Source organism: Lineus longissimus, chromosome 2 (genome assembly GCF_910592395.1).
Source record: "Lineus longissimus chromosome 2, tnLinLong1.2, whole genome shotgun sequence".
NCBI classification, from domain to species: domain Eukaryota; kingdom Metazoa; phylum Nemertea; class Pilidiophora; order Heteronemertea; family Lineidae; genus Lineus; species Lineus longissimus.
In genome coordinates, this window is record NC_088309.1 from 10,978,918 (window position 1) to 10,990,169 (window position 11,252).

The following is an 11,252-nucleotide window of genomic DNA, read 5'->3' on the forward strand; positions in this document are numbered from 1 at the left end:
GATCAGATCAGCTGATGCCTCTTTTGTATGCATAACATCATCAATTTTACAACGAATCTGTGCAATTCATTCCTAAACACTACGACACAAACCTTGAGTTGAGCATAATTGGGGTCAGACAATGAACTATTGTCACATTCACAGTTGAAGTGGCACTCGGCATGCGACTCGGTATCGTCCATTGTATTTGCATTATCATGCATAAATAAACAGTGTGACGTCAAAGATCGCGCCAATTGTGATTGGCTGTCAGATGTACACTGTGGCAGAAGTATCCTGCAGAAAAAAATTTCGCTAGCCGCCTACACCTGACATGTACTGTAATCCTACACATCATGACATTACGGTGGCCCATTAGGGACATCATGTTTTTTTTTAGATTCAAATACGATTTTTTTTTCTCGAATTTTCTCCACGGAATTAAGTATTTTCTCCGCGGAAATAACATTTATCTCCACGGAAATAAATACTTTTCTCCACGGAAATAAATATTTTTCTCCACGGAAATAACATTTATCTCCACGGAAATAAATACTTTTCTCCACGGAATTAAGTATTTTCTCCGCGGAATTAAGTATTTTCTCCGCGGAAATAAATAATTGATTCCGCTGATATGATTGGTCCTGCATTTTAGAGGACGAGGTCAAGGTGAAACTATTAACCCTTAAACCCCAACCTTGCGGTAGGCTCGGGAACCAAGCTGTACAGGCGCTGCCCGCTGGAACACGAGGCCGCTTGTCAATCCCGTTTGACATTGTCAGATCTGACTATACGTGTATAGTGTTGGCATGAAGACTGTGGAAGATGTAAGTAACACGATGATTGTCAGATTTGATACGTTTTGAATCATAAAAATGCAGTTGGTAGCATCTTTGTAGAGTGGCCTAGTATCAGTGAAGAAAACGGTACGTGGAGACCCACTGCCGATGTTATGTATAGCTAGCTATCGCGCGCAGTAGCTAGCTATACATAACATCGGCAGTGGGTCTCCACGTACCGTTTTCTTCACTGATACTAGGCCACTCTACAAAGATGCTACCAACTGCATTTTTATGATTCAAAACGTATCAAATCTGACAATCATCGTGTTACTTACATCTTCCACAGTCTTCATGCCAACACTATACACGTATAGTCAGATCTGACAATGTCAAACGGGATTGACAAGCGGCCTCGTGTTCCAGCGGGCAGCGCCTGTACAGCTTGGTTCCCGAGCCTACCGCAAGGTTGGGGTTTAAGGGTTAATAGTTTCACCTTGACCTCGTCCTCTAAAATGCAGGACCAATCATATCAGCGGAATCAATTATTTATTTCCGCGGAGAAAATACTTAATTCCGTGGAGAAAAGTATTTATTTCCGTGGAGAAAAGTATTTATTTCCGTGGAGATAAATGTTATTTCCGCGGAGAAAATACTTAATTCCGCGGAGAAAATACTTAATTCCGTGGAGAAAAGTATTTATTTCCGTGGAGATAAATGTTATTTCCGTGGAGAAAAATATTTATTTCCGTGGAGAAAAGTATTTATTTCCGTGGAGATAAATGTTATTTCCGTGGAGATAAATGTTATTTCCGTGGAGAAAAGTATTTATTTCCGTGGAGAAAAGTATTTATTTCCGTGGAGATAAATGTTATTTCCGCGGAGAAAATACTTAATTCCGCGGAGAAAATACTTAATTCCGTGGAGAAAAGTATTTATTTCCGTGGAGATAAATGTTATTTCCGTGGAGAAAAGTATTTATTTCCGTGGAGAAAAGTATTTATTTCCGTGGAGATAAATGTTATTTCCGTGGAGAAAAGTATTTATTTCCGTGGAGAAAAGTATTTATTTCCGTGGAGATAAATGTTATTTCCGTGGAGATAAATGTTATTTCCGCGGAGAAAATACTTAATTCCGCGGAGAAAATACTTAATTCCGTGGAGAAAAGTATTTATTTCCGTGGAGATAAATGTTATTTCCGTGGAGAAAAGTATTTATTTCCGTGGAGAAAAGTATTTATTTCCGTGGAGATAAATGTTATTTCCGTGGAGAAAAGTATTTATTTCCGTGGAGAAAAGTATTTATTTCCGTGGAGATAAATGTTATTTCCGTGGAGAAAAGTATTTATTTCCGTGGAGAAAAGTATTTATTTCCGTGGAGATAAATGTTATTTCCGTGGAGATAAATGTTATTTCCGCGGAGAAAATACTTAATTCCGCGGAGAAAATACTTAATTCCGTGGAGAAAAGTATTTATTTCCGTGGAGATAAATGTTATTTCCGTGGAGAAAAATATTTATTTCCGTGGAGAAAAGTATTTATTTCCGTGGAGATAAATGTTATTTCCGCGGAGAAAATACTTAATTCCGTGGAGAAAATTCGAGAAAAAAAAATCGTATTTGAATCTAAAAAAAAACATGATGTCCCTAATGGGCCACCGTATGACATGGATGCCGAGTGAATGTCAGAGTTGATACATGTTTCACAGACATATCAGGCAAATTATAGGTTCAAAATGCGCAATGCCTGTCGTGAAACAGAACGCATCGGAAGTACCACATATTCTACGCTCTACGTCATCAATTTTGTGGTCACGTGCGTCTTGAATATGGTCACGTGAGTCTTGAATATATTTTGTTCAAGGTTGAATATATTTTGTTCAAGGTTGGACATATTTTATTCAAGGTTGAACATATTTTATTCAAGGTTGAACATATTTTATTCAAGGTTGAAAACATTTGATTCAAGGTTGAACATATTTTAGTCTTGAACATATATTTCCTTCTTGAACTTATATTTAACTTCTTGAATGGTAATTCTAAAGTCTTGAATAAATTCCGCTTTGGCTTGCCATAGCTGTCGCATGTAAGTGGGGTTGGTCAAATCGAATACAGATGGAACAGCTGTTTTTAACAAGTGGCATTTAATATTCAGTTGGATGCAGATATCCGGCTTCATGTGATAATCCGTATCGATAAAGTGATCACTGCAAAGTTTGGCCGAAGGCCCAGGCTTCCAACACTCCAAACGTTTGCACTTCTGAATCCACAGCTTCCTCCTCTCTCGTTCAACTGGATTTGGAAATTCATGAAAATGGGTCCCATCCGTCATTCGATTGTTCTTTGTGCTATCTTTGACACAATTCGGAGACACACAATACACCATAGTGAATGAAACACATTACTTCCAGGTGTGCATAATTAATTAAGGCCCTCCTGCTTTTATGATTGCATGACATGTACAGATAACCTGATCTACATCACAACTTTTGCTGAACCCGCCGCCTGGCTCTAACAAGCTAGTTGCTAGCCTGATTAGGTAATCAAGTTGTCAAACACATAATTGGCTATATCTTCAAAATGGATGGAGCTAATTGCATTTGGTTTTCTGTATTGTATAAAGTGTTAGGTACACTTTTGAAATCGTATTACAGCAGAAAATGGCAAAAAACCTTGAGTTATGGCCTTTAAATCAAAAGGTCATCTCAGCAAAAAAATAAAAATCACCTCTGCTGGGACTCGAACCCAGAATCTCTGGATTAGAAGTCCAGCGCGTTATCCATTACGCTACAGAGGCCTTTGACAACTAACAGTTAGTTTCAGTAGCCGTTGATACACCATTTATGATATTCATCCAGCATTTGATGCATGTCTATATAGGATATCGATACCCAAACTACATGTATAAGTATTTTGCACCTGTCAAGTGCTTTATCGTATAAACACCTGGTTCGCTTTCACCGCGAATAAGAATGTACGCTACATGTACATGTACATACATGACAGCATTAGGCCTATCGTAGATTATTGTCTTTCTCAATGTAACGATGAGCTTCAATCATATCGTAATATTTATGGTATTTTGTTTCATAGCCTACTGCAAATCGGTCAGGAGCCGTCCAACATGCTAGATAGAACACGGTTAGCTCACAAAACTGAAACACTGTAGGCCTAAGGGAGTTTTGAAAACTGAAAATTCGGCCATGAGCATCGAAATGCAATGGAATATAGTAGCCTACCCTCAAGTCGTTAGCAAGATCAAAAATATACAAAGCTATATGAGCCAGTATTTATTCTTCCATGTTGATTCTGCAATGGCGGACCACATCATCGATCATTCATTTTACCTTGAACACCTAACTGCATTGGCGGGTACAGTATTGGACCGCGCCCTATATTGGTTATGCGCTGAATTTTTGCTGCGAATCCATATTTATGTCCAACTCAAGAGAATGGAGAAGAAGACTACAAAACGGGAACCTCAACATACTGACTTAGGTGGAAGTCGCACCGTATTTGACCACCGCCGGGGACCGCCACGTGCGGGTGTATCGGATCGCTTTGTGGGTTGAGCCTCGCGGCTTATCCATGCAGGAGAACAACCATAATGAGCAAATGCAATAAAATAGGCTACATGTATGTAGGCCTAACAGAGTCCCTTATCGCGAAGCGTTGACAAAAGAGGTGTACTGCCAGCCATTTAAAGGGACAGCACAACGAGTTTCGCGCTACATACAGGTCGTTGAATGTCACGGAACGCGGGCGTTTTCATGGTATTCGCACTGGAGAAAGACCACTTGGCATGAAAAAATGGCAAGAAACGACAAAGGCAGAACACTAACCAGGTCTGTGATTAATTCTACCTGATAAATGTGATTGCAAAGTCAATGAAGCTAAAGCGAGGCTGGCCTCAAGAGAAAACAAAATTTATAGATCATTTGAAATTACCGCCAACGAAACAAATCGGTTGGCGCGAAAAAATACTTCTCGATGGCAATCGAGATTTCAGTTCCGTCTAGACACGTGGGATGTCGCTGGCAAAAATTCTCGAAGGATAGGAAGAACGTAAAAGAAAAATGCCGAACTTTCGTTTATCTTAGGTCTCGAGTCTGATCAAGGGTCTTCAAAAGGTAGAATGGTATCTCTAGACTCATAAAATCAAACGTCAATGCTGTAGCGATGCTGTAGATGACCAAGATTGGTATTTTCTGGTCTTGTTTTCCAGCCGGTCGCCATGATTTTTCCTTTGTTATTATTATTCCATCAGTCTATCCTGCTAGGAAATGCATGTGCATTGACAGTACACACACTGACCTTAGAGTCTAGAGTAGTGGAATACAATGTTTCTTGTGATAGTGCAGAAGTGTATTATTGTACATTTTGGGGGTTATTCCTTGCATAGACTTAGTTTTGGAAAATCTTAATTCTGAAGAAGGTTGTCTTTCCTGTCATAATGTAGGATGTGTCGTTTAGTTGTTGGAGATAGATGTGTGTGGTGATGATGTTGACAAGTCTATCTGAAATGATGATATTGATGTCCTTGGACAACACACTTAATCATTCATTCTCTAAAATGTTGGTTTATAAAGTGTTCCCTGGCCATAGGCATAGAGAAGACACTAGACAGTATCCTACCTTTAGCTCACAGCCAAATGGTTGAGTTTGACTTAATTTGTATGTAAAACTAAAAAAGTAAAATAATGTATTTCATTTTCATGTCACGTTAGACTCGCTAGCAAATTAGAAGAAATCTGGTGTAACATCCACTTGGACCAAAGATAGAAATGCTTCCTGCACCAAGAACACTGCCAATCCACAGCATGATTTGAACCAAGATTGAGAGATGGAGACCCTACCAACTGATATCAGCTTCACTGGGGAAGACATGGATGCCTTAGACTTCCCAACTTCAGTCAGCCTGGAAGTTGATGCCAATTGCTCTGCTGGCTCAGGAGTCATCATGGGGACCTCTAATCTGTACACACATGTCTCACATCTCCAACCAGAGCACATCTTTCCCTCAGTCGCGATGGATCTTCAAGGGTTAGCGAACCCTTTTGGCCAAATGGGAGAAATATTTGACTCTTTACTTTCCTCAACAAGACAGGAAAACTCATTAGACCAGCAAACCTTTGGGCTCCAACCCGCAACGCTTGGTAGTCCATATTTCATTGCTCCTAACGGCTCAATTCTCAATCCCAATATCCAACAAGTACCAACAACATTTACGCAGCCAATGACTACAATAAACATCCCATTTCTGCAGGCTCCTGGTTTAAAACAAATCCATGTTCCAGGCTTACCAGGGCCAGTTATGCTCCGTGAAGTTGACAAACTAATAGGAGACCCTGCACAGTTGTGTACTACTGCCACAGACCCGGGGATGAACCTCCTTACTGCTACTCTACCCTCCCAACAGGCTAATATAGCTACGCTCGCACTGACTCCAAATCAGTTAGCGGCATACCAGACACAGGCAATCTTACATGAAGTGCCAGAAAGAGTAGACAACCAGCAACAGACGGACTTCATCGATGATTTAGAAGATGAAGGACACCAGGAACTCGCACCGGATCTTCAGAATGACCAAAATGGGACCGGCGAGTATCTCAAAGGGGGCATCCAATATGGGAGTGAATGTGAAAGGACAACTGACCACGAACAGCATCCTTCGCACCAACCTAATTTTTGTCCCCCTTCAGGACTGAATGCAAATGAAATGGATACCGCTACATGTAATACTGGGACTTCTGCTGATGACACTGTCCCATTTCTAACACCAGCTATAGTTGATGCCATCAATGAGAAACTGGCAGAAATAGCAAAAGATTTGAAAAATGGCAATGTAACAGACAGTGGTGTTAATCTTAACCCCGCGCCAACTTTGCAGTTTGTCATAAACCTGGTGAATAACAGCATCCCTCAATCTAACGCTGCACCAATACAACCGCTGCAGGAACCTATGACGAGTGAAGACAACAAACACATCTTGGATGAAACGCTTGATGTTAGCAAGTTTTTAAATCCAAACCCTAATAAGCATTCAGAATCGTACAACCTGTATCCCGAATCACAGTCTAATGCAGATTTGGAACAGCACACAGTCTTGTCGGGCTTTAAATCTAGCTTGATACCAGTCACTGAAGAAGACCAATCTGGATTGGGTGGTGTGACTGTGGCGACAAACTCTCAAAACACAGTGGTGCTTGAATTGACTCTAAAGAAACAATCTGTTGATGAAGAAGCTCTGCCATTAGATACGAAGGAGGAAACCACGATTGAGGGCCAAACAATGGGTGACGTTAAAGTGGAGACTCCACGAAGGAGTGTCGATCAAGCTCCAGGCGGCATTGATGAAGATGGTAAAGTTGAGGATGGGGACAGAGACTGCGGAAAGAATTACCATGATGATGACATAGGTGATGAAGACGATGAGGATGATGAAGATGAGGATGCTGACGAAGGCTTTGAAGTATCGTCAGATGGCAGCGCTGATGATTTGGATGAACAAGACATTGACGAATTGGCTGAGCAGGATGGAACTGGAGTGAGAAAAGATACTGAGGGCAAAGATCAGCCGGTCCTCGATTTGGCCAGTCCAACAATTATACGGGAGATTCGGGAACTGCCAAGCGGCATGGCTCTGAGTAACATCATGAAAAATAAGGCAAACGCACCTGAACGGACTGAAATAAATATTAAGATTGATGAATCTTACTGTGTTGTGGAGGATGGCGTGAGACGTTGGAAATGCACGATGTGCACAAAATCTTATACAACAAAGCATAATTTAGTCACTCATGTTTTGGACCATAGCGGTATCAAACCACATTGCTGTATGATCTGTGGAAAGTTTTTCAAGCAGATCAGCCATCTGAACACTCATAAACTCACCCATGGAAATTATAAACCACATGCCTGTAATGTTTGTGGTAAAGCATTTACGCAAGTGAGCCACATGAAGCGCCACCTAGCAACCCACATGGAAAATAAACCACACATATGTGATATCTGCAGTCGCGGTTTCGCATACCCTAGCGAATTAAAATTACACAAAAAGAAACATCTTCGGAGTGGTAACTGCACGTGCGAAGAATGTGGTAAGACATTTCCTACGATGAAAAAGTTGGTGCAGCATCAGTCATCGGCACATCGGGAGCGGACAGACCTGACGTGTGAGTTTTGCAGCAAGTCATTCATGTACCCTAGTCAACTGAAGGACCATGTCGTGAAGCATACAGGGAAAAGACCTTATATCTGTGGAGAATGTGGAATGGATTTCATGAAGGCAAGTTTATCTAGAATTCCCCACTTCATGCGGTACCCAAGTGAGTGAGGGAGAGTCCAACACTAAGAACTGACTGTCCTTTAGAAGAGCATAGTCCTGATGATCTGCAATGTATTGGGGCGGGGGGGGTCTCGTAAGAAAATCAGCTGAGAAGTTGAGGTCAACAGGAGAACTTTTGCACGGTAGAACCTCTCTATTAATGACACCCTCGGAACTGGCAAGTGCTGTTCTTAATAGAGAGATGTCCTGATTATAGAGGTCAAATTGAATGGAAATAACCAATTTGGGACCAAACCTACATGTAGTGTCTTTAATAGAGAGGTGTCCACTAATGGGCTTCAACTGTATGTCAAACAGGAACATTTACAATGGCCTTTTAGCTGTCTTAAGAGGCCCCTCTTTCTATCTTCGTTCTGGTGAGCGTTAAAGCTTTCACATTATTTTTTCTCGGCTTCTATTGTGGACTGATGTGCCGTGAGCTCTGGCCAGGCTTCGTCTGGGTCGATCTTTTTAAAAGGGACAATCCCTGGCATTTAAGCAGAGATACCACGTTCACAGTGGAGGCTCTTCGAATGTAACATTTTCTATGATTTATTTTCACCTGTCGTCTTTCAGGAGCACCATCTTCGCTCTCACCAGTTTACTCATACAGGGCTAAGACCATATGCTTGTCCCATATGTCGTCGAGCCTTCAACCAACGGGCCAATATGCAGCGCCACATGCTTATCCATAACCCAGAGAAAAACTACGAGTGTGAAGTGTGCAACAAGAACTTTGCCCAGCCTCAGACGCTCAAAGCGCATATGGTGACGCATGCAGATCAGAAGCCATTTCAGTGCAAAATTTGTGGTGAGAGCTTAAATTATCAGTTGGATTTAAATCATTGTCCAACAAGTTAACTGGCGTACAAAGCTATTCCAGAACAAGACCACCGCCTCTGTTTTATTTGTCGAATCAAGGAGAACTGAAAACAAGTGATTGTTTGCGACCTATTACCCATTGTTGAAATGCCTGATGGACGAAAAATAGTTGAGAAATTAGAATGTTGTCAAAAGCTGTAAAAGTTGGTGAATTGATTTGTAGATGTAGGTCCTAAAATCCAAAATCAATTGTCTTTTTCAGGGAAAACCTTTGGACGATTGCATAATTTACAAGGTCATATGCACATGCACGAAGACAGTAAACCATATGTCTGTTTCTGTGGTAGCTCATTTACTTTACGGGGTGAGTCGGTACAATCACAAACTTTTAAAAAGTAAATTTCACATGACAATCCCTGCTAGACGGGTCTCAATACACTGCCCCTTTGTTTTATGCACCTCAGTCGGAATCGAAATGAGGCTGAATGAAACTCCCAAAGTGATGGTCGAGTCATGAGTACATGTACTATGGAATTCTACTTCTACTTTTTTAGAAAGTCAAGAGACGTCAAAGTTTTTTATTTCTATAATTCAGGTAACTACAACCGCCACAAGAAAGTGAAGCATGGCATCAAAGAGACTGAGGAATGTACTGACGAGGAAGCGGCGCAAATATTGAATGAAATGGCACTGAAGAAATACACAGACGAGAATGATGTGGCTGAAGAAGTGGAGCCTGAAGCCGTCGCTTCAGGAGACCGAGCTAATATTGATGAGTCGAGAGATCAAGAAAAAATAGGCGCTTCAGGAGAACATGACAAACTTGATGCTTCGGGAGAACGAGAAAAACTGGACGCTTCGGGCGATCATGAAAAAGTCAATGGTGCTGACGAGTTGAACACTTCAGGTGAAGGGGTGGGACTCCTTTCACCGCAGAAAAAGAAGCGCAAATCGGTCATACCCAGGAAGGCACTGAAAATAGACTTCTCAGAAATGTCGGTTCAGGGGATGAGGTTTACGAAGTTGAGAGAGGGGCAGGGGTCTAGTGATTTTATCGACCCGAATGGTGCTTATTCCTTGCCTAGTGATGGATTGAGTGAACAAAATGTGGCTGTAAAAGAACTGTTAGGAACGATGAGGACAATATCTGAAGTAGAATTTCAGAATTCTCAGGCGGGTGCTGGGGGAGGGCACCAGAAAGGTGATGTGACTGTGACAGAGGGAAAACAATTGCTAAACCTGTGATTTGTTGCGACTATATTGTTTGTTGTTATGAGACTTCACTGCATCTATTGTCACTTGGTAACCATTTTCAAAGGGATAATGTATTCAATTCAAAAGGGTTATGTCCCCCTTTAAATCACAAAAATTAGTTCGGAGACAGAAATCAGCAGGAGTTTCAAGCTTTCAGGCATGACACATACATGCCTTGACAACTCCATTTTGTATCAAGTTTTTTTATGTGTGTTACCATCCTTTCCCAGCAGCCAAAATTATAAAAATATCATATTGTGTGGTCCCTTTTGGTCACACAGGTACATAATTATATATGTACTAGAATGTTACGTAAATAAGTTGATTAAAAATGCATTATTTATTTCTATGAAATGTCAGTCATAGTGGAAAAATTGTTGGTGTGCCGTCTCCATAAAAGTGTAATCTTATCACAAAGTGATATGAAAAACCCAGCTTTTCATTCTATTCTATGTTTAAAAATGTTCGAGATGAAATAAAACTCTACCGATAATGAATAAATTTTTCTTTCAATCGATGCAACTTTCGAGCTCAGCGAAGTGGCATCTGAGTCTGTTAGTGTTATCTGAAGATGATTGTTGCACAGTCCCGAGGTCAATGATGACTGTGGTGACAATACCCTGGGGGGGAAGGGGGGACTGCGCAACAATCATCTGCATGTCAGATTCATAGAGGACAGCCTGCGCACATACCGCATATCATTCACGAACTTCCAACCATACGCCCTGTCAGTTCAAGGCTTTCTGGAACAGTGGTGGAGCTAAAGGTAATGCACACAAAAAAATAGAAAATTTGGGATCCTTTGTGCACTCCGGACGCGTGGAGAGCCCCCATTCCTCATCCTATGAGACGGTATATTGGTATAACTAAATGGGCTGCACAGGAAGTCCTCCTTTTTGTAGCTCATCGGCAATTGCGAGACAAATCCAGATAGCAAATACAGACAGTTCATGGACTCCGGGTTAACTAGTTGTATCTTAATTTTTGTCAAAATTGATTTTATTATCTTAAATTAATGCACATTCAACGACATTTAATTACAACTTTAAATCGTAGCTCTACCAGTTGATGTGTACTTGCACAAAAACACTCC

General features: G+C 41.1%; 1 protein-coding gene and 1 non-coding gene across 2 annotated transcripts; one reads left to right on the forward strand and one right to left on the reverse strand.

The window, feature by feature from the left end:
• Positions 1-3,480: 3,480 nt before the first annotated feature.
• Positions 3,481-3,553, reverse strand: Trnar-ucu (transfer RNA arginine (anticodon UCU)). The gene has a single exon. It is a non-coding gene; the product is annotated as a tRNA-Arg (tRNA).
• Positions 3,554-4,776: 1,223 nt separating this feature from the next.
• Positions 4,777-10,624, forward strand: LOC135482613 (uncharacterized). The gene is made up of 5 exons (XM_064762806.1): positions 4,777-4,886; positions 5,484-8,044; positions 8,660-8,894; positions 9,168-9,269; positions 9,501-10,624. Exons 2-5 carry the CDS (start codon positions 5,600-5,602, stop codon positions 10,148-10,150), a joined length of 3,432 nt encoding a protein of 1,143 aa, XP_064618876.1. The 5' UTR covers positions 4,777-4,886; positions 5,484-5,599; the 3' UTR covers positions 10,151-10,624.
• Positions 10,625-11,252: the final 628 nt, after the last annotated feature.

What these genes read in the sequence shown, in the direction of transcription:
- LOC135482613 (XM_064762806.1), top strand. Translation starts at nt 5,600, where the DNA reads ATGGAGACCCTACCAACTGATATCAGCTTCACTGGGGAAGACATGGAT. An exon ending in GTGGAATGGATTTCATGAAG is followed by an intron (nt 8,045 to 8,659) that starts GCAAGTTTATCT and finishes GTCGTCTTTCAG; the next exon opens with GAGCACCATCTTCGCTCTCA. An exon ending in ATTTCAGTGCAAAATTTGTG is followed by an intron (nt 8,895 to 9,167) that starts GTGAGAGCTTAA and finishes TGTCTTTTTCAG; the next exon opens with GGAAAACCTTTGGACGATTG.